General features: G+C 36.9%; 2 protein-coding genes across 4 annotated transcripts in view; both read left to right on the top strand.

Moving 5' to 3' along the window:
• The first annotated feature begins 15 nt into the window (after positions 1 to 15).
• Positions 16 to 27,481, top strand: LOC108679910 (UDP-glucosyltransferase 2). Of its 3 annotated transcripts, none has more exons than XM_018168651.2 (10): positions 16 to 484; positions 1,780 to 2,046; positions 2,541 to 2,734; positions 5,235 to 5,330; positions 5,797 to 5,890; positions 6,550 to 6,641; positions 7,129 to 7,262; positions 8,222 to 8,441; positions 8,752 to 8,895; positions 9,354 to 9,919. In XM_018168651.2, exons 1-10 carry the CDS (start codon positions 323 to 325, stop codon positions 9,502 to 9,504), a joined length of 1,554 nt encoding a protein of 517 aa, XP_018024140.1. In that variant the 5' UTR covers positions 16 to 322; the 3' UTR covers positions 9,505 to 9,919. The 3 variants fall into 3 exon arrangements, with proteins under 3 accessions (XP_018024140.1, XP_018024139.1, XP_047740826.1); XM_018168650.2 differs by lacking the exon at positions 9,354 to 9,919 and adding an exon at positions 24,974 to 27,481 and having other exon boundaries at positions 17 to 484; XM_047884870.1 differs by lacking the exons at positions 16 to 484; positions 1,780 to 2,046; positions 2,541 to 2,734; ... (5 more) ...; positions 8,752 to 8,895; positions 9,354 to 9,919 and adding exons at positions 15,571 to 16,921; positions 18,101 to 18,367; positions 19,282 to 19,475; ... (5 more) ...; positions 24,089 to 24,232; positions 24,974 to 27,481.
• The window catches only part of LOC108679904 (UDP-glucosyltransferase 2-like), a 36,977-nt gene continuing 22,984 nt past the window's right edge, over positions 13,997 to 27,989 (top strand). Inside the window, exon 1 of the mRNA XM_018168643.2 lies at positions 13,997 to 14,051. The gene's annotated coding sequence lies outside the window, so the exon portion shown is untranslated. The remainder of the gene's footprint in view (positions 14,052 to 27,989) is intronic.

The following is a 27,989-nucleotide window of genomic DNA, read 5'->3' as shown; positions in this document are numbered from 1 at the left end:
AATGATAGTTCATGCGCACGAACAATTACTTGCCGAGAACGGCGAACATTTGATCACCGTTTGTATACAGTAAGCAAATACAGTCAATCTCTCGTCAAGACAGATCGTTCGAACTGTTCAGCAAAATAGCAACGCTGTGTGATTGTTTCCGGTAAACAACATAGCTTGTCAGCTATTTTTTTATTCAGATAGAAGCGCGTATTATAAATTTTATTATATTTAATGTTTACTTTCGAATCCAGAGTGCGGAGGCCGATTTGCATTTTACTCGTAGATTCGAATAGCTCCTTTAGTTCCACGGTAAATAATAAGCTTAGCACAGATGCAGGTTAGTAAGGTACAGTTGGTGGCGCTGCTGCTGCTGCTGAGCTGCGGCATGTACAGTCACGGTAGCAAGATCCTCGTCATCGCGCCGCTAGCAGGCAAGAGCCACTGGCAATTTTTTGGCGAGATTATCAAGACCCTCGCTGACCATGGACACCAAGTGAGTATTATAAAATGTAATTAGGATCATAAGTATTACCAGCGTAAGCATGACGTTGACACTAAACATGTGCATTGTACAAAGCCAAATCCCCAAAGAACAGCATACCGGAAACTTATTTGATATCAGGTACACAAACTTACTTATAGGTACAACTTAATTATAGGTACAACTTAACTTAAAATTATAGTACAATCTATCTTGAAATAATAAATTGAACTACCTACTTCAAGTCATTCCACTCCATGGGTGGTTAAAATCGGGCTTCCATATATATTGCTTCTTGTTTCCTCCCTTGCTACCTAAGAAAACGTTTTGTGGCCACACGTGCAATGATTTCACATAGTCGGGTCTCTGGCTGCGACCAGAAAGTTCACACCAATTCATTAATGAACTGATATGAAAATAATTTTTTCTGTAATGCTGACTTGATAGGAATACGTGCACGTAAATTTTTATGAATGATCCAACTCTTTCAAAGGCATACATAGCTTTCTCTTGTGAAGCGGCCCAAGGTCTTCGCTGAATGTGATACTGTTATTTATTTTTTAATAATAAACACTCTTTTATGGGGTTGATTGTTGAAAACTGTAATTAAATAACCGTTGTTGTATGTCCAATCCAGATAAATGCATTGTCATGATGTTGCGATTGTTAATTCAGAACGTGAGAGTGGTCGGGTTAATGAGCTTGCTATTCTGCATCTAGCAAAAACGAGGTTCGTAAGGTTCTTGTGAAAATTCTGTTTCATTCAATAAAGCGCAAGCTAAGCCCAAACTAAGTAAACAAAAGATTTAGTCTGCGAAAGAAGACTTTATTTCACGACTCCTGGAGGTGCAGGATGCTATCCTTCTTGAATCCCCTAAACCTAGAGAAAACTTGTGCTCAACAACTATCACCAACCCTAATAAATTACTCAACTCACTTATCACGAATAACCTAACTTATTGACAACTTATTCATGGCCACTACAAAAAAATTATCATGTCAATAACAAATGGAACTGGAATAACAAATGAAACAAGAGGAACTTTTTTAGCTTACCAATATAGGTCATTCACATCTCCCAAACAACAAAGATAAAGATCAACTGGCGAGTATCCGAAGCTCATAAATGGGTTGCTCATGACACCAACGTGTGGTACAGACTGACATAGCTAGAACGCGTCTATCCCTAACATCAATACTTCATAACCGGTCTCGTCTGAAATAAAATTCAAAACCCTGCAGCGATGAAGTCAACTTACATTTTTGCTAAAAAGTATTAATATGCACTAAAACTGTGAATTTTTCAGATAACGTCGCTGACATCGATGCCGATGATCAGTCACAACAACGTCACCGAAATAGACATCGAGTTTGATATGAGCCCTCTCATCCCGAACACATTCGAGAATCGTGGTTGGTGGGCGGGCTTTAGCATGATGGCTAAGGTGCCCGGAATGTGTACAGAAGCGTTGTCGAGGAAAAATGTGCGCGATATTAAAATCGAAGAATACGACCTGGTATTCATCAGCCTCTTCGTCAATGACTGTTTCTTTGGACTTTTGGATAACACAGAGGTAAGCGTGGGCTTAGGTTATATGTCAATAGCATTGGCAAAAATTTTGAGATTAGAGAGATTAATTTTACCCAATTTCATATTTGTTATACTTCGATTCGGACTGAGTATTTTTCATCGGAAAACCACGAACTATTGGTAACATTTTTCTTATTCCAGTCTATGAACATGAAATTTACTAATATTTCAAGAAAATTGGCGAATGAACAACTGCCATAAATGAATGGTCTCGATTATAGTTGTCATTTAGTTAAGACTCCATCTTGGATTTGGCTACAAGTCTAGATCATACTTGAATTGAGGTAGGAGGATTGAGGATTACTATTTTTGCGATTTAGACTTTTTTGAAGGTCAATTGGCATCTAGGGATTTATCCCACCACGAGGTGATTAAATTTATCTTCTGCTGCATCAATTTAACAAGTAGTTAGTGTGAGGAAGTCAAATTTCCTTTTCTAAGTCAACATGCATTGTTTTGAGTTTCGTCCATTTGCAGGTTCCAGTAATAAGCATGAGCCCGAACACACTCGTCACGACCTTTCATGACATCGTGGGAAATGTAGATTTTCCTTCTTTCGTACCCATGATGACATTACCCATGAAGCATCCTATGACGTTCACACAACGCCTCCTGAATACCCTAGCCAATCTCTTCAGCTACGCACTCACCAAATTCTATTACCATCCAAGGTGGGTCCCGACAGCCCATTCCCTATACGAAAAAATGATTTTTTTTTTATTTACCAAAGATTTCATTTTCTCAACATTCAGTGTTTAAAGTAGTTCCCTTGGTCAGCTGTAAACTGATGAAGACTTAATTCTCACTTATATGGAATAGAGGTCCGCTTAAGTCGGTACGTTATACTCATAGAGATAGTTTCTGGAGTGCCGAAATGAAGTAATTTTGGACAATTTTTACGTTATAACAACTAAAACTTACTTGGGACTGAGGCAAGGTTAATTGCTGGTCCTGCTGACTGGAGAATTAGAGTAATGCATTTTGAAATCCCGAATAAGAAGGGGTTAGTAATACGTAAAGAACGTTATAAGTCAGTTGACGGCAATGCCATTTTCTGGGCTCTCGTGCTAAAAGATCGAATTATTTGTGAAAGATTTATTTTTAAAAAACAAAATAATAAATCAGTATTAATTTGATTCTCTATTTTATACGTTTCAAAGTTGATAGTATGCATGAACGGTGTCCGTAATCATCATGCTAAAGCTCTTTGCAAAAATTATGGGGACCGCTATGGTCATAAATCGAAAATGTTGGCTTCTCCGTTGTCTTAGCTCATTTTGTAGCGGCTGAAGAAGCGCGTCAAACGCAGCAAACCGCATGTCTGTGCATGCTCTAGTTTTTGCCTATAACAATCTCAAAAATATATAAAATGAACATTATTTACCAATTTGTACAGAGTATTATTTAAATTAAATCTGTATTTATTGATCACTATTCTTGTTAATTGCAGTGTTTGCACTCGTTTGAAAGCTACAAACAAGACGCGTTCAACAAAGCTACAGCCATGCATGATACATACAATAATTTTTGCGTACAGCTGTTTTGAACTTTTATAAAATGACCATTTTATAACAATATTTACAAATTTTTATTTGAAAAATGGTATTTATGGATCATTATTTGCGTTAATTGCAAAATGTGTGCACTCGTTTATAAGCTACAAACAAGACGCGTTCAACGAATCTACCATCATGCATGTACATGTAATAATTTTTGTGAAGTGCAGTTTTAATCTTTTATATACAATGAATATTTATGTATATACAGTATATAATTATCAAAAGTCCCATTTATAGCTCATTATTCACGTTAAACTGGACATGAATAAGTCTAGAGACACGTGCTTGGACACTAAATGCAAGTAATTGGCAATGGGCTACAATATCAAGAATTTTTTGGCATATTCTTTTTTCCAAAAAATTTTACTTTATTTAGCTCCCTTTGAAAATTTAAAAATACAAAAACGCCTTCTTAAAAACGTAATAACTCCTACAGTATTCGAGCTACAGCAATGAACAACGCACAATTCGATTTGTAAAGACCATACCTAGCGACTATAGGTGCTCTTTTTAGCGCATTTTCTCATTTATGGGAAAAATGCACTATTGTGCTCGCCATGTCCGTCTGTCTGTCTGTCCGTCCGTCTGTCCGTCCGTCCGTGACCTCAAGTTATATTTTTTCGAATTTGTGTAAGCTACAAACAAGACGCGTTCAACGAATCTACCATCATGCATGTACATGTAATAATTTTTGTGAAGTGCAGTTTTAAACTTTTATATGAAATGAATATTTATGTATATACAGTATATAATTATCAAAAGTCCCATTTATAGCTCATTATTCACGTTAAACTGGACATGAATAAGTCTAGAGACACGTGCTTGGACACTAAATGCAAGTAATTGGCAATGGGCTACAATATCAAGAATTTTTTGGCATATTCTTTTTTCCAAAAAATTTTACTTTATTTAGCTCCCTTTGAAAATTTAAAAATACAAAAACGCCTTCTTAAAAACGTAATAACTCCTACAGTATTCGAGCTACAGCAATGAACAACGCACAATTCGATTTGTAAAGACCATACCTAGCGACTATAGGTGCTCTTTTTAGCGCATTTTCTCATTTATGGGAAAAATGCACTATTGTGCTCGCCATGTCCGTCTGTCTGTCTGTCCGTCCGTCTGTCCGTCCGTCCGTGACCTCAAGTTATATTTTTTCGAATTTGTGCATGGTTTGACATATATATGGGGAAGTGGGAGTGGGGGGGAGGCGGTAAACGTGGAAAAATAAAAAAATAAACGCACATAAAAGAGAAACGATGAGAAAAATCGCAAATCGGGGCTCTAGAGCCGCTAGGTAATGTTGTTACAAATTGAATGGTATGTGTCTTGACATTGTAGTATGTGATTTGCAAACGTTATTAACTTATTTAGAGTACCCCCTTTTTGCCATTTGCTATTAATTTCACATTTTCTTTAATTTGTTTTTTAAATTCACACGAACAATAAAGTCATCGATTTCTGTTTTACATATGTGTACCAAGTTTCATAACGCTCCATCCGTAAATAAATTTTTTTACCGTAACGGCCCCCTCAAAAGCGCCATCAAATAAAAATTTAGGTTAGAAAAAACCTAAGAAAATTCACTAACATGGCGTTGTTTCCTTATCAGTATCGAAAAAGCATGCAAAGATGCTGGTCTGTGCCCGCGCGACATGAGATCTATTCAAGACATCGCAGCAAAATCTGCATTCGTTTTCATCAACAAGTAAGCGCCAATGACGGCAAACAGTGCTGAGACATGAAATTTTGTTATGATTTTCAAATTATAATTTATTTTTTAATTGAAAATAAGGAATGAAGCGATATGAAGCGATAATTTTCGTATTCGACTCTCACTTTTGTAATACACTTCCGAAGAGATTCGTGCATGCAGTGTTCACAACCCATATTGCTTTTTTCCTATTATATGAGTTTTAAAGACTCCTCTTCTATGAAGACCTTCACCTTCACCTGAAATTTTTTTGACTTGCAAAGCTTATTCGTCGGTAGAATTCTTCTTCTTTAGTATTGTTCCAACAAAAAACATTTTATATATTTAGAGTAATCAATGCACAAATAGGTTAATTTCTTCCCAAGTTAAACACGAATTCACGCGTTCTGTGCCAGTTAAAGAAAAACATTTAAAGGTAGAGTTAATCTCTTATTTGAACTATTCCTATGTTCACCCCCAGCGTGCAGGCCCTGGAGACGCCAGTGCGGCCCTACGTGCCGGCCGTGATCCACGCGGGGGGCCTCAACTGCCGGCCCGCCCAGCCGCTGCCGGAGGTGAGCCGCAACATGCGGGACGTGGGTTTATCAGGGCATGGCGCACACCGAGTATATATCAATTAAGTGTCAAAGATAGAGCAAATTTGAAATGTTTTCAATTTTATGGAAAATCCTAAAAAAACTGATGAAATCACAAAACATGCTATATAGAGTATAAACAACAATAAGGCATCAGGAAACATAAATTTTTAAATAATTTTGTTGAAACTTGAGCCAGTAAATATTTTGTGAAAATGTTGTGAAAGATGCCAGAGTAGCTTCCATTTCTTCTGATTATTTTCCTGTGAAATGCTTCGGAAAAAAACTTTTCTTCCCCACAAATGGTCATGGATGGTTACTGCTAGCGCTCAATTTAACATACTGTATCAATGCATTAAATTATGGATATTTATTGGCTGCAATAACAATGATATGCCTACCTCAAACCAGTAACTGCTCCCCAGGTGAATTATAGTCGATTACATGATATTATATTCTCCTCTGATCATAGTTCGTCAAGGAACGCTGTTCATCAAGTGTTCATGTTGCATAGTGTCAAAGGATTTCGTCGTTTTCAAATCTATTCTTTGTTGTTTGAGATGAATAAATTGAAAATAAAAGCATTTAGCCTGAATGACCTATTAGTTCAGCCTGCAGCCCTTAATATGTATTCTCAGGATCTTGCATCGTGGATTGAAGGCTCGGGCGACGCGGGCACTATTTACTTCAGTCTGGGATCCATTGTAAAGCCGAAGGACATGCCTGAGAAGTAAGTGCGCGTCTGAGATGATTAGAGACGGTTAAACGGCCGAGACGTCTTTGGAAATAAGAGCTAATAAGCTATTAAATTGCAAATTTTATCAGACTAACGTTTATCTGTTAAAGCTGGTCTGGTTGGTGAAAATGATCTCATTGCAAACTTTTTTACAACCTATGCGTCATTCTAATTCAACTTTCATTTCCTACTGTCTCTTGTTTTATTTGATCTCGTTTTAGTTCACTCTTTCTGACCATGTTATTATTTCATTAGACTTCAGAAGAGGAAAAATACCAGAAGTAATTCAGCCTGTAAAACTAATACGAGTATGATGCAAATAGATTCAACCCTAATCACAACCGAAAAATTAAAGCCTCAATTTGTTCCACTAAGTGTAGGACATGCCGCATCTTTACAGATTTATTGCCGCAGAATAATAACGTTAAAAAATTAAATTCAGTCTTTATTTCATGTTAACTAACCAAGACGATGTCTTTAGTTTCCGTGAGGTGTTTGTGAAGGTTTTCGCAACTCTTCCCCAACGCGTGATATGGAAATGGGACGAGGCGTCGATGCCAGGCCTGCCCCCCAACGTCAAGCTGGCCAAGTGGCTCCCGCAGCAGGATATCCTGGGTGCGTGGGACTCTTAAGACGTGGTCTGGCCTATACTAGAAGTTCACAAGCAATGGATAGTCAATAATAAATATGTAATTCGGTTGTCAAACGTTCCCTGGAAAATTTCCCAACTTAGCGGCATTTTCGAAGTGCAAAGGTTTTGTATCCACACTCCGGGATAATAATAGTTGATGAAATAATGCTTAGCATTCAATATACTGGCCTTTACGTTGTCTGGTGAATTTCATGAACAGGATAACATCTCACTTGATGTCACTGGTACGGAATTAACTTGATTGAATATTTAGGAATATACTCGATGCTCTTTGATATATGTTTTAGAGGAAGGCATTCAAATTACTATTCAACCAAACAGCTAATTCATCATTAGTTAACATTCTTGACTTATTAACTTGTTAAAGGGAGGGATATGTTTATCGCAGGTTGTCCCTATTACACTCCTTTAGTGAAGTTGGAACCATCATAATCTTAAAATTGACTATAGTTTTTGAATACCTCCCTCAAATGTTAGTTTTCGTGCCTTTTAGATACTGCGAAAACGTGTTGTTATCCACAAAAATATGAAATCACGCAATTTGAAATCATAATTTGTTCACCTCTCTGAGTCGTTGAAGGATACCGCGTAATTAATTACGAAAAATTGTCGAGATCACAGTTTGTCAAACATTTTCTAGTATACTTCTAAGCTATACCTAATTTTTATTCCACCTTATAGCTTTTTGAATATGTAGCTTGCTTTTTTATTCACAAACGGAAAATCATATTTCTCATTTTCGCAATCTACAACACTCCCTGCAGTACATGGTAAACCCAATATTTTTTCTTTTCTACATAGTTCAAGGCTTTTGCTGTTTGACCAAATAAATTTTCTAACATTCAGCAACAATTGCAGCCTATATTTTGGTACTCACAGTCTGCCCTATTAGTTGAGCATAGCAGGTTTGTCGTCATTGCAGGTCACCCCAAGGTGCATTTGTTCATCACCCACGGTGGGCTGTTCAGCACCCTGGAGGCTATTTACCACGCTGTCCCCATCCTCGGCTTCCCTGTGTTCGCCGACCAAGGCAGTAACATGATCAAGTCTACAGCCGATGGCATTGCCGAGACCATCGAATGGGACGATCTTACGGAGGAGTTGCTAAATAATACCGTACAAAAAATGTTGACCGACCTGAAGTGAGTGGGCTGTCGAATTAACCAGTGGGAAAATAATTAATTTCTTATCGACTCTCAAACCCTTGGCTTTGATTAAAGGGTCTGAGTTTACGACTATATTAGTAACCGTCTTATTGGACTAGTATTCATATACGTTATTGTATGAAAAGATCAGATATTGGTTTCACCGGAAAATTTTCTTCGTATTCCACGTTAGCCATTTTCTTCGCATAATTAACAAATAATATTTGTGTTATGTGATGAATTACACGACATAGTAACGTCAAAATTGAATGTTTGTCAACAAAGTAACGCTGAATGCTTCCTTAAGATATCAGAAGACTGTCAATCATCGCTCGCAACTGATGCGGGACCAGCCGATGTCTCCCCGAGATGTTGTGGTTTACTGGACCGAGTACGCCATCCGCCACAAGGGGGCGCCACATCTGCAGTCCCCTGTCAAGGGAATGGCTTGGTGAGTGCTTCATATTAGACTGTTTACGCCCGCTACATATACAGTCTAGCAACGAAATTAATTCCTTCTATTCATTTTAATTTAACAGCTTGAGCTTGACTTATTCCCACTTGGTTGTTCAATCTTATTCACAAGCAACAATATTGAGATATTAAAATTTTAGTTCAGGACTGAATATGGATTAAATTTTTCGCTTTCATTATTCACTCTCAGCAATGTGATTGAATTGGTCCCCCTTATTATGCTTTCCATCTTTTATGTGTCGAAATGATCATCATTTCATCTTTTACGTCATTCCTTAATTTATTGGTGCACTCTGATATCCACGTTGTCTCCGTAGACTTAGTGCATATCAGATAATAGGGAGGCACTTCCTTTTTGATGAAGCGTTCCATTAGCCACTAATCGTGCAAAACCATTTCAAACTTGATAAATTTCACAGTGATCTTATGCCGCAGGTACCAAATCTACAACGTCGACGTCTGGCTGTCCTTGATTGTGTTCTCAATCGCGTGTCTCTATTTGGACATGAAAATAATAATTGCTGTGGTGAGACGATGCTGTTATAGGACCAAGACCACCGGTGAGCTCAAGAAGAAAAAAGAGTAGCCTGTGCTGAACTTGGGTAATATATAGGGGTCACTAAACCAAATGTATAGCTCAAGAAACTTCTATACCTAGAGCAAGCCTTATAAAAAGTGTCAAGACTATTTTGAAAATCTAATGAAATTTCAACAGAATGTAACATGAGTTACGAATCCAATTTAAATGATATCTACTTTAAAATTTCATAGTTTTGAGACATTTTTAGAAGAGCAGACCTATTGAGGGCAGACCGATTCTCCTTTTTGAGTTCCGTACTCAGTTCAGCCTTAAAGTACGTGGGCTCTTGGAATCCAAATATAAAATAAGGGTTTTACGCAATTAATCAAGCTTCGAGTGCTCATTTGAAGTGATTTTACTGAGAATATTGTATACAAAGTATACATTTTTTCATGAGAATATTGTATACAAGGCATTTATATTGTAAAAAATTACTAAATAAAATTTTCTTTGATTTTGGCAATGATTCAATGCTTCCTTCAATGGATCGATACTGAATCAGGACTTCTGTCTGAGAATGCGAGCTGTGATATAGGTTTTTATAGCACAGGTGTCACTAAGAGAAGTACGTCGGAGAATTTACCTACTTGCTCTAGCTTAATTCTAGCATAGATGCATTCACTGAGACAGCCACAATAAAATAAGCTCAGATCATCGCGTATTTATTAAAAATTCACTTATAGCCCAAGCGATCATGCAATCGTTGTAAGATTATCGCCTAGTTGCAGCGCNCTGTCTCTTATACACATCTAGATGTGTATAAGAGACAGAGATAAAGCTATGGAAAAATATATGTTCAGATTTGAAATGCCTAGCTCCTTATGGAACCCGGTGGAAGTCGAGTAGCTATTTCAAACTATCGTCAGTCATGAAAAGATCCTGTCAAATGACACGAGTTTAGATCTGTGAACAAGGCACGAAAAAGAAAAGAATCGGCGACAGGCCACATCAGGCCTACACTTCAGCGCTGACATCACTATGCTATGTTATAACTCGACTGATTGAGATAGCTGCTGGACTTGTTGCCTGGTCCGTAAGGTGCTAAGCATTTTAAGACTATCCACTTTTCATACTCGTTTATTTTACTTGGGAACGAAAAAATGTTAGGAGCGCCTGCCGTTACGTAGTAAAAAAAGAAGTGTGTGTGTTAATTACAAGGTAGAGGACTGAATATAGCGTTAAATTTTCTTGGGACATTTGTACAAGAAAATGCGAAGATGTGACAACACTATACCACGTCTGTTTAATTAGTTCAAAAATTAAGTTGACATCAATTTGTGAGTCGTTTTACGAGCTCAATTTTGGAAGTCGTACCACGAGCTCAAATTGGACATTTTATTTTATCAAAATAGTTCCTAATTTTTCGCAGATCGTGGAAGCAGAAGAAGAATTCATCTTGAACTCAATTTAACCAAACCTCCCTTCAAAAAGAAGTAAGCAGTCCTTTGCTAGTAAATATATTAATACACTTGAGAAGAGATGCTAAAAGAAACAAGCCAACATATACATCAAACTTTTCATATACATTAAACTTTGAGCAAGATGCAACAGGTGGTTCGGTGGCTCGTTTTGAATAATCCAGAAAACTTCCTCTTGCCAACAATCTTGGCTGAATTGGCTCGCGGTAGGTTATTATTCCAATACATTATTTTTTATGATCGGCTTGCCGCTTCGCTTCAAAAACCTGCCATATATATTTGCATAATCGAAATATCCAGCAGCGTTGCCAACCGGTATATTTCTATACCAGATTTCACAAATCAGGTATTTTCTGATGGTGTCTGGTATGAATATTTTAAATCTGGTATTTGTGCCTAAATCTGGTATTTTCTGGTCTTTTTTGACTTACTGCAAATTTACTGCACTAAGTTCCACCTCTGAAATTTGAACTTCCCCCCAGCGTAGGCATGGATTATATCGATTACCTTCAGAGCGGCGCGACTAGAGTTTTCCCACCATTTTTGAATCCGCGAGATTATCGCTTGATAAAATAACCCCAATCTATTTGTTAAGATTCAACAAAAGTGCTTACTGCAGTATAAGCACGAGAGTAATAACTCTTGATTGATTACTGATCAGTGATGATATGGCCTATGGTGAGTAAGGTTGTCGAAACGATCTCTGCGACGCAAGCTCCACCGTTTCTGTTTGGTGGTTTTGAATTCTAGAGTGTCACTTATTAGTGTCACTTGAATTCTGGGGTGCTATTCAATATTTCACTGATCTTGAATATCATCATCCATTCATAGAACTGGCTGACTGCTGCATCACTTGTCTACTTTTACCAGTCTCCAATGCATTCGTGGAGCGAGTGTTTTCACAAGTTACCTACGTGAAAAAATATGCAACAAAACAGAATTTCAACCAAGGTACTGGAGTCCGTTCTTCGGCCCAAAAGTTACGTATTTGCTCAGCCGCAACAAGTAATGACCCCCGAAATGTAAGATAAATGCAATATGCAAGCATGTTCAAAAATAAGCAAGAGGAAGATGACCTGTTTCCGTGTCTTGCTCATCTTGAGTGAATGGGAAGAAGTGCCACACAGTGATAAAAAGGGGAACAAGTGTCAATGTAATCTAACACAGGAAAAGAAAAGTGTCAAAATATTTCGAACAGGGGGAAAATATAACGTGTTCAATTTGGTTAATTATTCGTCAAACCAGATATATGAACAGTAAAAAAGATAAAATATTACTTTTCTTTTTCTAACTAACGTTTCTGCCGACTAGTTTCATCAAATTTGGAGGTATTAGTAAGTTTTTAACAATAAAATTTGTGATATATTTCTGGTATTTTGAGCTAGGCAATTTGGTATTCTTGCCGAGGAAAGAGTCGGCAACACTGGTATCCAGTGTTCCTTGTGCCTCGCAAATCGCAATATTTCATAATGATGATGATGGTATTGACGGTGCAGTGCCACTATAGGGAAGAGTGGAAACGCATATGCATGAGGTGTTGAGTGAGCTGAAAGGGGAAAGAGAGAATTGGAATGCAGGTACCAGTGAAAAGTGTTACTTCACAGGCCACACCGGGACAAGTGTGTTCTTATGATGATATTTTAAACAATCTTTCATATTGACGAAACGTTGGAAAAATTTTGTAGGCGCATGCAAACGGTTATTAAGGTTAAAGTAAGATGTGATTTCTCAATTAGATGTCATTTCCATCTTTGTCTCTGATCGTGTATATGAATTTTGCTCACATTCTCCCGGAACTGGAATTATCTTTTCAGAATATTTTACCTATAACTGAACTAATTTTACATAGATTACTCAATTTCTCTCAGACAATATTTTGTACATATAAAAGCGTTTAGCGCCTCCATCTTTTAGAAGTAGATTTTTCTCGTACAAACAACAAAGCAAATTTTCTTAGCTAATTAATTGAACTGTTAACTGCATATATGTAAATTAAGTCACTAATTAAAGTCAAGCCATGATTTCACAGTAATAGACAACTTCTGAAATTTAGTTTTAAGAAATCAATCTCAATGAATATAAAATTCTCAAAAATGCATGAAAATACACCAGGCAGTTGAAACTGACGGCAGTGTGGTCACCGACGTCCTATTTGATTGTAGTGGAAGTGGTAGAATAAACTTGGAAAAACTGTACCTGCTGAGCAGATAATACGGTTTAGATCGTAAATATATCCGAAGATATATGCAGATATGCAGTATATCATATATGGTAGACAATTTATTTTAATGGAAAAATACCCCTTAAATTTAATTCTTGACGGTAGTAATTCCATTCAGATCAACTGGTACTGCTTATTCACGTGTACCGCAGAAATATTCAGAAATTTGTAAGAAGAATAGATATAAATTGAACTTCGCCCACAGACTTTTATCTTCATTTGATGTTGATTCTAGTACATTTTCATTTCCAAACCGTCCTAGCTTGGACAGTTTCAGGGTTATACCTATCAGCCATTGCCTTCAATAGTAAAAATGTCATTAATTTTCATACATAGTAAAGTTAGGGACAGGTTTGCCTGAAAGTTCCGACATACATTTTTGGCAACACCATCGCTGGACAAATGTTGTCGTATGTTCATATTTTTATATAAAATTAGAAAAATTCAAATCAGTGAGACATTGTTGCGGCCAAGGTTAAACTGCAATTTTGAATGGGAAAGAATTTACTTGCTCGAATTTTTGCCTCATGTATTTCTTCTTAAAAGTTCAATGTGTGTTTGAAGCGAATCAGGAAAATGTATGTTATTATTTGTATATAGTACACCGGGAGCATATGCATTCATATTTGATAGTGTTAGTAATAATTATTTTTCTAATTAGCATTCCTATGCATACAATGCATGGTGCGCTTGCTTGCTTTCAAGTAATACCTTCGTTCAGGTCGATCAAGGAAACAACCGTAAACATGTATATAGCTTTATATTCCCTTTTGATAACGCATGTTATCTGATTAGACCTTGCCATTATCTCTGATAATGACCATCTTCAGTAAAGAACAGCCAGTCTCTTTCCTTCCATAAAACACACACGCAGTGCACCGGCATTGCATGGTCTTACGTTGAGCTAAGAAAAGGTGATTTTACTTTTCACTTTAGTGAAATCGATCGAAAATAATGTTAGTTAATGTGAGCCAAAATGATAGCTTGTCTTGCTATTATATAATAAGGACATTATATGCAAATAGTGCGTTAAGACCAAATAATACCTAAGCAGTACAACCTCTACTTTAAAATTTCCTGCCGGCTCAACAGTTTACCTTCGGCAGATTTCGTGTTGCCAGTGTCAAGTATCAAGTGTTTAGGTCAAGTGTTAGCTAGGTAAATAGTTGAAAGTAATGAATTTGCCAATACAGGATCACCAATTTAGTGAGTAATCAAATTATTATAATTGCAGGCTTCAGTGTCCACTTCTTGCACAAAAGTCTATGGAAGAAATCTTGTTAGAAAAAATATGAAATTGACGTTGGGAATCTATGACATTGTCGAGGTAACTACAAGTTTAATTTAAACGTATAACTCAAACAATTGAGCGTTAAATGAACAAATGATGTTCTCCAAGGAATCGTTTTAAATTTTCAAGATTTTTGGAAATGTCGTGGTGGTAAAATTGTCCAGCATGCCTTGAAATTATTTTGGAAAAGATTGCATTTCTGAGCAGTAACTTCCATTATTAATTTGATAGCTAATATAATAGGAAGACAATTCACCGTACAGTTAATAAGTATTCTCTGCAAGCAAGTTAAATTATAAATTTCAAACGATCACTATTAGAGGAGTAAACAATCCGGATGACGATACTGGTACACAAGTTAATATAAAAAATTAATAAAAATAAAAAAATAGACCATTTGCGTTATACAAACTATACGAAGATTCTAAATGTGACGTCGGAAGCACCCAATACGAAATTTAACTTTGAAATTTCTATGTGTCACCTGAATGTAACAATATTCTTGGCGAGAGCATGAGTTGGATGCGAAAGTAGTCTGGAGGCTGTAACTTCATTCGTGATGCTCGGCTTCTCTAATAAAATAGCCAATCTAATTAAGCAGATGAACCACTCTATTGCAGAAGCAAAAGAAGATCGACTTATTCTGAAGCGCACAACCCAGAACTGAATTTAAAAGTTTGAAACCATCGCATATAAATAAGAAGTCGTCTGGTTCACCTTTCTACCAGTTTTCAAAACCGAAGTTAAAATCATTGCCAAACATCGATCTTATGTGAATGATGAAATTTCGAAAATATTTCATGAATAAAACTTTCAGATCTTTGAACATTCTTGAACAGGAGCTGGAAGTTGAGGGTTTGAAACCAGCAACTATGTTGGAGAAAATTCTGATCGAACTCACAATTGCAAGCGATGCTGAATGGTTGAGATTCGACGACCCAACAAAATTGATGTGTCACCTGAATGTAACAATATTCTTGGCGAGAGCATGAGTTGGATGCGAAAGTAGTCTGGAGGCTGTAACTTCATTCGTGATGCTCGGCTTCTCTAATAAAATAGCCAATCTAATTAAGCAGATGAACTACTCTATTGCAGAAGGAAAAGAAGATCGACTTATTCTGAAGCGCACAACCCAGAACTGAATTTAAAAGTTTTAAACCATCGCATATAAATAAGAAGTCGTCTGGTTCACCTTTCTACCAGTTTTCAAAACCGAAGTTAAAATCATTGGCAAACATCGATCTTATGTGAATGATGAAATTTCGAAAATATTTCATGAATAAAACTTTCAGATCTTTGAACATTCTTGAACAGGAGCTGGAAGTTGAGGGTTTGAAACCAGCAACTATGTTGGAGAAAATTCTGATCGAACTCACCATTGCAAGCGATGCTGAATGGTTGAGATTCGACGACCCAACAAAATTGATGAATCAAAGTTGACATTGCATTATTATTATACCTCATTTTTTGACAACCAAGCAAGTCTGAAACTCTGTTAATCGCAAGGAGTGAAATCGGCCTGAACTGAAATAATAAATCGAAATCAGATTAAGAATTTTTTTGCGAGGTTGTCCAAATTACCGAAACGTGGACAGGCGCCTTAATTAATGGTAGGGGTATAAGGATAAGTTTCATGTAAGCAGGCGAGGTAATCTTCACGTTTTGCTAGAATTTGTAAAATTTGAGTTAAATTGCTATGTAACTTTGAATATTGGATTTCACATCTGAATAATCCATAAAATATATATCTGCCTGTAATCATGCTAGGTTGATTTTTGGTCGATGTTGCTTCAACGAAATTTGATCTGTAATTTTAATTCCCAAAATCGGTAATACTGATATATTCTCTTGATTTTGTAAACTGAAGATAGAGGTGGCCGACGGAATTTCATAAGTGATAATATTATTATTATTATTTTTTTCATATCAACCCCCTAGTCAATTTACGATCTTACTCTCATTGCCACTAGCCTTCAAGTGAATAAGATAAATTGATCCCAGCGTAACTGTAGCATCATGTGTTCGATTTCTTGATAAAACTTCAATGAAATTATAATTAGGAATTAATTTCGATTACAAATGATAGTTCATGCACACAAAGGAAATATTAACCGAGAACGGCGAATATTTGATCACCGTTTGTATTCACAAAGCAAATACAGAACTGCGTCACGAGAGATCGTTCGAACTGCTCAGCAAAATAGCAACGCCATTTGATTGTTTCCCGTAAAAAAATAGCCTGTCAGCTATTTTTTTACTGAAGGAGAGGCATTTTACTCGTAGATTCGAATAGCACCTCTAGTTCCACGGTAAATAATTGGCTTAGTACAGATGCCGGTTAGTAAGGTACAGTTGGTTGCGCTGCTGCTGCTAGTGAGCGGCAGCATGTCCAGTCATGGCAGCAAGATCCTCGTCATCGCGCCGCTTTCAGGCAAAAGCCACTGGCAATTTTTTGGCGAGATCATCAAGACCCTCGCCGACCATGGACATCAAGTGAGTCTTATTAAATATAATTAGGAGTATTACCAGTGCAATAAGTAATAAGTATTACCAGAGCAAACATGACGTTGACACTTGACAGTGCATTGTACTAAGCTAACTCCCAAAAGAAAAGCATACCGGAAACTTATTTGGCTTCACGATCACAAATTTCATAAACATAATAGTGCATTCTATCTTAAAATAATAAACTGATCTGCCTACTTTGTGCCATTCCACTCAGGGGGTGGTTACAATCGTGTTTCCATAAATATTGCTTTTTATTGATTTAATTGTACCCTCCCTAACTCCCTCAGAAAACATTTTTGACGTGCAATTATTTCACATTCAGTCGGATCTCAGGCCGTGGCCGTGAGCAAGAAGTTCCCACCAATTTATCAAATAACTCTTCATTGGCATACATAACTTTCACTTGTGAAACGTCCCAAGCTCGTCTCTGAATGTTAAACTGCTATTTAGGTTTCAATAACTAACCCTTTTATATAGGGTTAGTTATTGAAAACTGGAATGAAAATACCCGTTGCTGCATATCCCACCTAGATAATGCATTGCCATGATGTCGCGATTGTCAATTCAGAACAGGAGAGATTTCTGGTAATCGTGCTATCCTGAATTTACTGGAAACGAGGTTCGTAAGGTTCTTGTGAAAATTCTGTTTCATTCAGTAAAGCGGAAGCTAAGCGCAAACTAAGTAAACAAAAGATTTAGTCTGCGAAAGAAGAGTTTATTTCACGACTCCTGGAGGTGCAGGATGTCATCATTCTTGTATCCCCTAAACCTAGAGACTAACTTGTGCTCATCAACTATCACCAACCCTAATAAATTACTTAACTCACGTATCACGAATAACCTAACCTATTGACACCTTTTTCATGCTCAATACAAACAAATTATCATGACAATGACAAATGAAGTTTTTTAGCTTACCAATATCTGCCGTTCTCGTCTCCCAAACAACAAAGATAAAGATCAACTGGCGAGTATCCGAAGCTCATAAATAGATTGCTCAGGACACGAACGCGTGGGACAGAGTGAGCTGGAACGCGTCTATCTTAACACCATTATTTCGCATCCGATATCGTCTGAAATAGAATTCACAAACTTGCACCGATGAAGTCAATTTCCATTTTTTCTAAAAAGTATTAATATGCACTAAAACTGTGAATTTTTCAGATAACGTCGCTGACATCGATGCCGATGATCAGGCACAACAACGTCACCGAAATAGACATCGAGTTTGACATGAGCCCTCTCATCCCGAACACATTCGAGAATCGCGGTTGGTGGGTGGGCATTAGCATGATGAATAAGATGCCCGGAATGTGTGCAGAAGCGTTGTCGATTAAGAAAGTGCACGATATTAAAATCGAAGAATACGACCTGGTATTCATCGGCAGCTTTGTCAATGACTGCTTCTTTGGGCTTTTGGATGGCATTGAGGTAAGCGTGGGTTAAGTTATGTCTATAGCATTGGTGAAATTTTCAGATCAGAGATAATTATTTTGCCCCATTTTATATTTGTTATTCTCAGATTCGGACTGAATATTTATAATTGGAAAGACACACAGTATTGGTGATATTCTTCTTATTCCAGTCTATGAACATGAAATTTAATAAAATCTATGAAAATTGGTGAATAAACAACTGCCAACAATGAATGGTCTTGATTATAGTTGTCATCTAGTATAGCCATCGACTTTGGGCTTTGATATAAGTCTAGATCATGCTTGTATTGAGATTCCGAGGAATTTAAAACAGGAATTGAGGAATTTGAAACAGAATATTGAGGAATTTAAAACAGCCACCCGTCAAGATAAGACAGCCTCCCCTCAAGATAAAATGAATGAAGTGATTGTATTTCTTTTCAGTTCGTGCAGCATGATATTCCACAGTAGGCTGCAATTTCAACAGCCAGTATTTTCTTTGTTGATGACTTTGATTTTGGTCCAGCTGAGATGACTAGACGTGAAGGCTGATAGAGCACATAAAGCGATGACGGCACTTACCATACCAAGGAATTCCGCTTACACTTCAGCTTGACTCGAGCTGAGACTATTTTGCCATTTAAACTAAATCAAATAAATAAATATCATGATGCAATGTGGCTAGAATATCAGTGATGCCGGATGCGCGACCTGTGCTAGAACTAACAATGAAAATTAGTGTATTTGTGAAAAAGATTGTTATATTTGTGGTTTGTACATATATTTTTCAGGTCCATTGGCAGGTGGGGGTTTATCCCACCACGAGGTAATTACAACTTTCCTCTGTTGAATTTTTTAACTAGTAGTTAGTGTGAGGAATTCATACTTAATTCATTCACATTCAGTTTTTTGAGTTTTGTCAATTCGCAGGTTCCAGTGATAATCATGAACCCGAACGCACTCTTCACATACTTCCATGACATCGTGGGAAATGTAGATTTTCCTTCTTTCGTACCCGTGATAGGACTGCCCATGAAGTATCCTATGACGTTCACACAACGCATCCTTAATACCCTTGCCAATCTCTTCAGCTGCGCCCTCATCAATTTCTATTACCATCCAAGGTGGGTGCCGACAGCTCATTCGCTATACGAAAAAGATGATTTTTTATTTAACAAAGTTTTATTTTTTTCAGCCAATTCAATTTTTAAAGTAGTTCCGCTGGGCAGCTGCAAACTGATGACGACATGATTTTCGCTTTTATGGACTTAAGGTTCTCTACCGTATGTACGTTAAGCTCCTAGTGGTAGTTTCTGGAGAGCCGAAATGAAGTAAATTGAGGCAATTTTTACGTTATAAAATAAAAACTTATTTGGGGCTAAAGCAAGGTCAATCGCTGGTCGCGATGACTGCGGGGAACTAGTGCATTTTGAAGTCAGGAATTTTGTGAGAAGCAGTCAGTATTACATAAGGGACGTAGTAATTCAGTTGTCTGCAATGCCATTTTCTGCGCTCTCGTCTTAAAAGATCGAAATATTTGTGGAAGATTTCCTTTGAAACAACAAGAGTAACAAACGAGCACTAATTTCATTCTTGATATTATATTTTTCAAAGTTGATAGTATGCCTGAACGGTGTCAGTAATCTTCATGCTAAAGCTCTTTGTAAAAATTACAAGTACCCGCAATGATAAATTGAAGCAAAAAAAAAACATAAGAAATCTCATTAAGATGGTGTTGTTTCCTAATCAGTGTTGAAAAAGCATGCAAAGATGCTGGTCTGTGCCCGCGCGACATGCGATCTATTCATGACATCGCTGCAAAATCTGCATTCATTTTCATCAACAAGTAAGTGTCAATGACGGCAATCAGTGCAGACTTGAAATTTAGTTATGATTCTCAAATTATATTTTTTTCCATACTAGATGTAGATTAGAGAATGATACGATAATTTTCGTATTCAACTCTCACTTTTGTGGTACACTCCCGAAGAGATTCGTGCATGTAGAGTTCACAACCTACATTGCTTGCTTTCCCATTACATGGGTTTTTAAAACTTCCTACCTATGTTAAACACGAATTTAAGCGTTCTGTGCCAGTTAAAAATTTAAAGGTTGGAGGAACTTCTTCTTTCAACAATCCCTCGTGTTCTTTCAACAATCCCAGCGTGCAGGCCCTGGAGACGCCAGTGCGGCCCTACGTGCCGGCCGTGATCCACGCGGGGGGCCTCAACTGCCGGCCCGCCCAGCCGCTGCCGGAGGTGAGCCGCAACATGCGGGACGTGGGTTTATCAGGGCATGGCGCACACCAAGCAGATACCAATTAGGTATCAAAGATAGAGCAATATTAGAAAATCTACAATTTTCCGGAAAATCCCCCAAATAATTGATGAAATCACAAAACATTCTATATCGAGTATAAATATCAATAATTAGGCATCAAGAAATATCAATTTATTAATAATTTTGTTGAAACTTGTGCCACAAATATTGTGTGAAAATGTTGTGAAAATAATGTGAAAGATGCCAGAGTGTAAAGGGATTTTTGTCTTCAATTTTTTATACCTTTGAGATAATTAAATTGAAAATAAAAGCATTTGGGCTGAATTCATCTCTGATTTTTTATACGCTCAGGATCTTGCATCGTGGATTGAAGGCTCAGGTGACGCGGGCACCATTTACTTCAGCCTGGGATCCATTGTGAAGCCGAAGGACATGCCTGAGAAGTAAGTGCGCGTCTGAGATGATTAGAGACGGTTAAACGGCCGAACGTCTTTGGAAAAAAGAGCTGAGTGCATTTTAAATTGCAAATCATATCATACTACGTATATTCTTAACACTAGTCTGATTGGTGAAAATTTTCTCATTACAGACTTTTTTCAACGAATGCGTCATTCTAAGTCAACTTTCATTAGCTTCTGTCACTTGTTTCATTATAACTCGTTTTAGTTCGCTCCTTCTCAGCATGTAAGATAATTTTTATTGTTTCATTAGACTTCTGAAGAGGAAAAAAATGCTAGACGAAATAGAGCCTGTAAAACTAATATGAGTATGATGTTGGTTAGAATTAACCGTAATCACAATTGGCAAATTAAAGCCTCAATTTGTTTCAATAAGGGTAGGATGTGTTGCATCTCTACAGATTTTTCCCTAATAATTTCGTTCAAAATAAATGACATTCTATCTTTATTTCATGTTAACTAACCAAGACGATGTCTTTAGTTTCCGTGAGGTGTTTGTGAAGGTTTTCTCGACTCTTCCCCAACGCGTGATATGGAAATGGGACGAGGCGTCGATGCCAGGCCTGCCCCCCAACGTCAAGCTGGCCAAGTGGCTCCCGCAGCAGGATATCCTGGGTGTGGGGGACTCTTAAGGGGGGGGGCATACCCTAAAATTTTCGGATTTGGCTTTTCCAGTGTTTAGTCTTATCTTAAAGCTGACATTCTGCCCTACCCAACGGTACCATTGCCATCTCTGCACGTTGATTTATGCTTTCACGACAGATCATGAAAGGGGGGTGGGCGGGGGAGTTCTTTAACAAATTAGATTGGAACTAATTCGCTGCCAGCACTATAAATACAGAGTATGCTTGAGGTGCAGCTCACTAACCCGCCTGGCGCTGTATAAGGAGGTGCGCATGTAGTCGCTCCCACCATCCTTGAGAGGAATCAAGCTCCAGAAACGTTTAGTTTCGTATCCTTGCTAAATTGAGTGCCTATTGCGATGCGGGCGGGACTTTGTCGCGCTCTCCTGAACATTCACAGTTATTGTTATGGAACACCCATCTCCTCCTAGAGTTTTAAAGCTACTGCGATGAGACATATACCATTCGATTCGAAAAGACCATACCTATCGAGTAACGAAGCCCTTTTTTAGATTTGCGCATAGTTTGGATTAAAAATGGGGGGAAGGGGGGAAAATTTGAAGAAAATGAGAAGAAAACGGAAAAATGCGTTTAAAAAAATAACTAAGGCGAAAATAAAAAATTGGGCTTTGTTACTCGATTGGTATGGTCTCTACGCATCGAATGATATGCGTCTCAATAATGTAGCTTGAAAACCCTAGGAGGAACTAGATTTCTACATTACCCCATTTTTGTCCGTTTTCTATGAATTTCTCGTTTTCTATTAATTTTTCCGAAAAAATCATACGAACAAAATGTTCTTGTGTTCGGGTTTTACATATATGTGTGAAGTTTCAGAAAGTCTGTTAGTAAATGTGGAAGTTTTTCTGGAGGGTATGCCTCCCCCCTTAAGACATTGTCCGGCATGGCATATACAAGAATTTCAATGGCAATGAATAGCCTAGAAAAAATATGTAATTCGGTTGTCAAACGTTCCCTGAAAAAAAAAAAATTTGCAACTTTGCGGCATTTTTGAAATGCACAGAATTTGTATCCACACTCCAAGAGAATAATATTTGATGAAAGAATGCTTAGCACTCAATATACTGGAATTCACATCGTTTGGTGAATTTCATGAACGTGGTAACATATCACTCGATGTCACTCGTACGATATTGATCCTTGAATGCATACGTAAGAATGTACTCGATGCTTTTTGATATATGTTTTATAAGAAATCATTCACATTTCTAGTCAACCAATCAGGTAATTCATCACTTTTTAACATTCTTGGATTAATAACTCGATACTAAGGGAAGAATATGTTCATCGAAAACTGTTCCTATAACAATCCTTCTTTAGTGATGTTGAAACCATCATATATAATCATAAAATTTGCTATACACCGCCCTCAAATGTTAGTTTTGGTGACTCATAGATGATGCAAAAACGTGTTTTTATTCACAAAAATATGAAACCACGTAATTTGAAATATTGATTTGTTCATATCCCTGATTCGTTGCGAGACACCGCGTTATTAATTACGAAAAATTTTTTAAATTACAGTTTGCCAATCACTTTCTAGTAAACTTAGGAGCTATTATTTTTATTCCACCTTCTAGCTTTTTGAATATGTAGCCTGCTTTTTATTCAAAAATGAAAAATCATATTTCTCATTTTCACAATGTACATCACTCTCAGCAGTAGATGATAAGCCCAATATTTCTTCCTTTCTACATAATTCAGGGCTTCTTTTTTATGAACAGATAAATATTTTTACAATCTGCAACAACTGCAGCCTATATCAAGGTACTCATTATCTGCCCTATTCATTAAATATAACAAGTTTGTCGTCATCGCAGGTCACCCCAAGGTGCATTTGTTCATCACCCACGGCGGGCTGTTCAGCACGCTGGAGGCTATTTACCACGTTGTTCCCATCCTCGGCTTCCCTGTGTTCGCCGACCAAGGCAGTAACATGATCAAGTCTACAGCCGATGGCATTGCCGAGACCATCGAATGGGACGATCTTACGGAGGATTTGCTAAATCATACAATACACAAAATGTTGACCGACCTGAAGTGAGTCGCCACTAATGTCCTGTTAACCAGTGAGGAGATAATTAATTTATTATCTACTCTTAAACCCTTGGCTTTGATTGAAGGGTCCGAGTTTACGACTATGTTAGTAATCGTCTTATTGGACTTGTAGTCATATGCGTTGTTGGATGAAACAATCGGATATTGGATTTAGCGTAAAATTTTCTTGGGATTCCATGTTAGCCATTTTCTTAGCATAATTAACAAAAAATGTTTGTGTTATGTGCTGAATTACACGACATAGTAACGTCAACACTGAATGCTTGTCAACAAAGTAACGCTGAATGCTTCCCTAAGATATCAGAAGACTGTCAATCATCGCTCGCAACTGATGCGGGACCAGCCGATGTCTCCCCGAGATGTTGTGGTTTACTGGACCGAGTACGCCATCCGCCACAAGGGGGCGCCACATCTGCAGTCCCCTGTCAAGGGAATGGCATGGTGAGTGCTTCGTATTCGACTGTTTACGCCCGCTACATATACAGTCTGGCAATGAAATTAATTCTTTCTATTCATTTTAATTTAACAGCTTGAGCTTGACTTATTCCCACTTGGTTGTTCAATCTTATTCACAAACATTTATATTGAGACGTCAAAATTTACTCTCAGCAATGTGATCGAATTCGTCCCTCTTATTATGTTTTCCATCCTTTATGTATGATCGAAATGATCATCGTTCCATCTTATACGTCATTCCTCAATTTATTTGTACACTCAGATATCCACTTTCTCTACGTTAATTGCCTTAGTGCATATCAGATAGAATAATATGCGTTTGAAAATTACTTTTTAAAGACAACTCTTCTAAAGAGGCCAATGTCTCCGATGTTTCATATATACAATGAATTTCTAATTTTATTTTCAAAACTTAAAAATTTATTTTAAATTTGTTTAACACTAAAAATGAATTTAAAGTTTTCAAAGTTAATTTTTCTGTCAATTGATTCAAGCATTGTCCCCGACTTTACGCAAGTGCATGGCAAAATTTCAGATCGATTGGATAATTAGGAGTCTGTTAAATATTGATTAAAAGATTTGTAGCAGACAAACAACAAGAAGTGAAGTTAAAGAGAAGTGTTATAAAATAGAGAGGCATTTCATTTGAATAAAGTGTTCTATTCAACGCAAATTGTGCAAAAACATTTCAAACTTTATAAATTTCGCATCGGTCTCATTCCGCAGGTACCAGATCTACAACGTCGACGTCTGGCTGTCCTTGATTGTGATCTCAATCGCGTGTCTCTATTTGGACATAAAAATAATAATTGCTCTGGTGAGACGATGCTGTTATAGGACCAAGACCACCGGTGAGCTCAAGAAGAAAAAAGAGTAGCCTGTGGTTAACTTGGTAATGGAAAAAGGTTACTGAGCCAAATGTAAAACTGAAAATATTTCTGTACCTAGAGCAAGCATAAGAAGTATCAAGAATATTTTGAAAATGTAATGAAATTTCAACAAAATGTAACATGAATTACGAATGCAATTTAAATGGCAACATCTACTTCAAAATTTCATATTATACTGTTTTGAGACGCTTTGAGAAGAACAGACCTATTGAGAGCAGACCTATTCTCCTCTTTGAGTTCCGTACTCAGTTCAGCATTCATCTTGGCTCCTGGAATTCAAATAGTATCAAATAAGAGTTTTAAACAATTACTCAAGCTGCGAGAAAATTTTTTACCCAAAATATTGTTTACAAATCATTTTTATTTCGTAAAAAATTAACTAGATAAAACCTACTTTGATTTTGTCAATGCTTCGAGATAAATCAGGACTTTTGTCAGAGAATGCGAGCTGTGATGTAGGTTTTTTATATCACAGGTGTCACTAAGAGAGGTAACCTATTTGCTCTAGCTTGATTTTAGCATAGATGTGTTCACTGAGACAAACAATAAAACAGGCTCAGATCATGGCGTATTTAGTAAAAATTCGCTTATAACCAAAACTATCATGTAAACGTTGTGTGTTTTTTTTCGCCGTTTTTATAAAAGATGGAATGGTTAAATTATGACCTTGGGATGCAAAGAGGCACGTTACTATTTATTAATTTTTCTACATTCTTTTTGTATCCATTTTTTGCACTCGTTCTATTTGGAAACAAAAAATTCTAGCAACGCATGCCGTAGCCTAGTAAGAAAATAAGTGTATGTTTTCAATTACAAGTCAGAGGAATGAAAATAGCGTTACATTTACTCTGGGTCATTTATACATGAACATGCGAAGATGTGATAACACTACATTCCGCCTGTCCAATTAGTTCTAAAATTAAGTTGAGATAATTCTGGGCGTCGTTCGTTTTACGACCTCAATTTTGGGAGTCGTACTGCGAGCTCAAATCGGGCATTTTATTTTATCAAAATATATCCTAATATTTGCAAATCTTGTAAGCAGAAAAAGAATTAATCTTGTACCCCATTCAACAAAAGCTCCATTCAAAAATAAGCAAGTAGTCCTTGGCTAGTAAATATATTGATATACACTCGAGAACGGATAAAAAAAAACAAGCTAACATAAAAAATTTGAGCAAGATGGAACCGTTGCTTCTTAGGTTATTATTATTTTTTATGATAGACTAGTCGCTTCGTTACAAAAACCTGCTAATAATGTCGACATAATCGAAGTGTCTAATGTCCATGATGCCTCGCAATATTTCACAATGATGATGGCGGTAGTGACGGTGCAGTGAATGGGGAAGAGTGGTAAAGAAGATACAAGAGGTGTCATAGAGTGGTCAGAAAGGGGGAAGAGAAAATTTGAAGTCAGGTACCAATGAAAAGTGTTACTTCACAGGCCACACCGAGACAAGAGTGTTTGTATGTATGTTGATAATTCCAACAATATTCCATATTGATGAAACGTGGAAAGAATTTAATAGGCGTACCCAACCGGTTTTTAGGCTTAAATTTAGAATTTATTCCTCAATTAGATGTGATTTCTATCTGTATCTCTGATGGAGAATATGATTTTTGCTGATATTGTCCCGGAACTGGAATTGAAATTATACTTTCAGAATATTTTACCTATAATTGACCTAATTTTACATAGATTGCACAATTTCTTTCAAAAAATATGTTGTAGCTAGAGAAGCGTTTAGTCCCTCTATTTTAAAAATGTCGATATTTTTTTAAACAATATCAGTTTTAACATTAATATTTAAACAATATTGGTGCCTCTATTTTAAAAAGTCGATATTTTTTTAAACAACAAAGCATATTTTCTTCGCTAAACGCATACATAATTGAACTGTTAGCTGCATATATGTAGATTAAGTCACAAATTAAAATCAAGTCGTGATTTTGCAGTAATGTAAAGCTTCTGAAATTTAGTTTTAAGAAATCAATCTCAATGAATATAAAATTGTCAAAAATGCATGAAACATACACCAAGCAGATGAAGCTGACGACACTGTGGTCACCGACGTCCTTTTTGATGGTTGTGGAAGTGCTAGAATAAACTTGGAAAAACTGTACGTGCTGAGAAGATAATACGGTTTAGATCGCAAATATATCCGAAGATATAAGATATACGTAAATAATAAGTGGTAGACAATTTATTTCAATGGAAAAGTACCCTGGAATGGAATTCTTTACAGTAGCACATTTTCCATCCAGATCAACTGGTACTTCTTATTCACGTTGACCGCAGGATCAGAAATTTGTAAGAAGTTTTAGATATAAATCGAACTTCACGCACTGCCTTTTATCTCCATTTTATATTGATTCTAATACATTTTCATTTCCAACCCCTCCTAGCCTGGACAGTTTTAGGGTTATACCTATCAGCCAATGTCTTCAATAGTACAAATGTCATTGTATTTCAACATAGTAAAGTTAGGGACAGGTTTGCCTGAAAGTTCCGACATACATTTTTGGTAACATAATCGCTTTTCAAATATCGTTGCATGTTATTATTTTTATTTAAAATTAGAAAAATTCAAATCAGTGAGACATGGTTGCGGTCAAGGTCAAATTGCATTTTTTAATTGGAAATAATTTACTTTCCCAAAGTTTTTCTCATGAACCTCTTCTTAAAAATTCAATGTGTGGTTTGAAGCAAAGCAGGAAAATTTATTTTATTATTTGCATTTAGCACACAGGGAGCATATGCATTCATAATTGTAGAGTTAGTAATAATTATTATTGTAATGAGCCTTCCTACGCATGCAATGCATGGTGCGCTTGCTTGATTTAGAGTTATA

Source organism: Hyalella azteca, unplaced genomic scaffold (assembly GCF_000764305.2).
Source record: "Hyalella azteca isolate HAZT.00-mixed unplaced genomic scaffold, Hazt_2.0.2 contig16377, whole genome shotgun sequence".
NCBI classification, from domain to species: domain Eukaryota; kingdom Metazoa; phylum Arthropoda; class Malacostraca; order Amphipoda; family Hyalellidae; genus Hyalella; species Hyalella azteca.
Note: the sequence above shows the minus strand (reverse complement) of the source record. Positions and strands in the feature narration are given on the sequence as shown.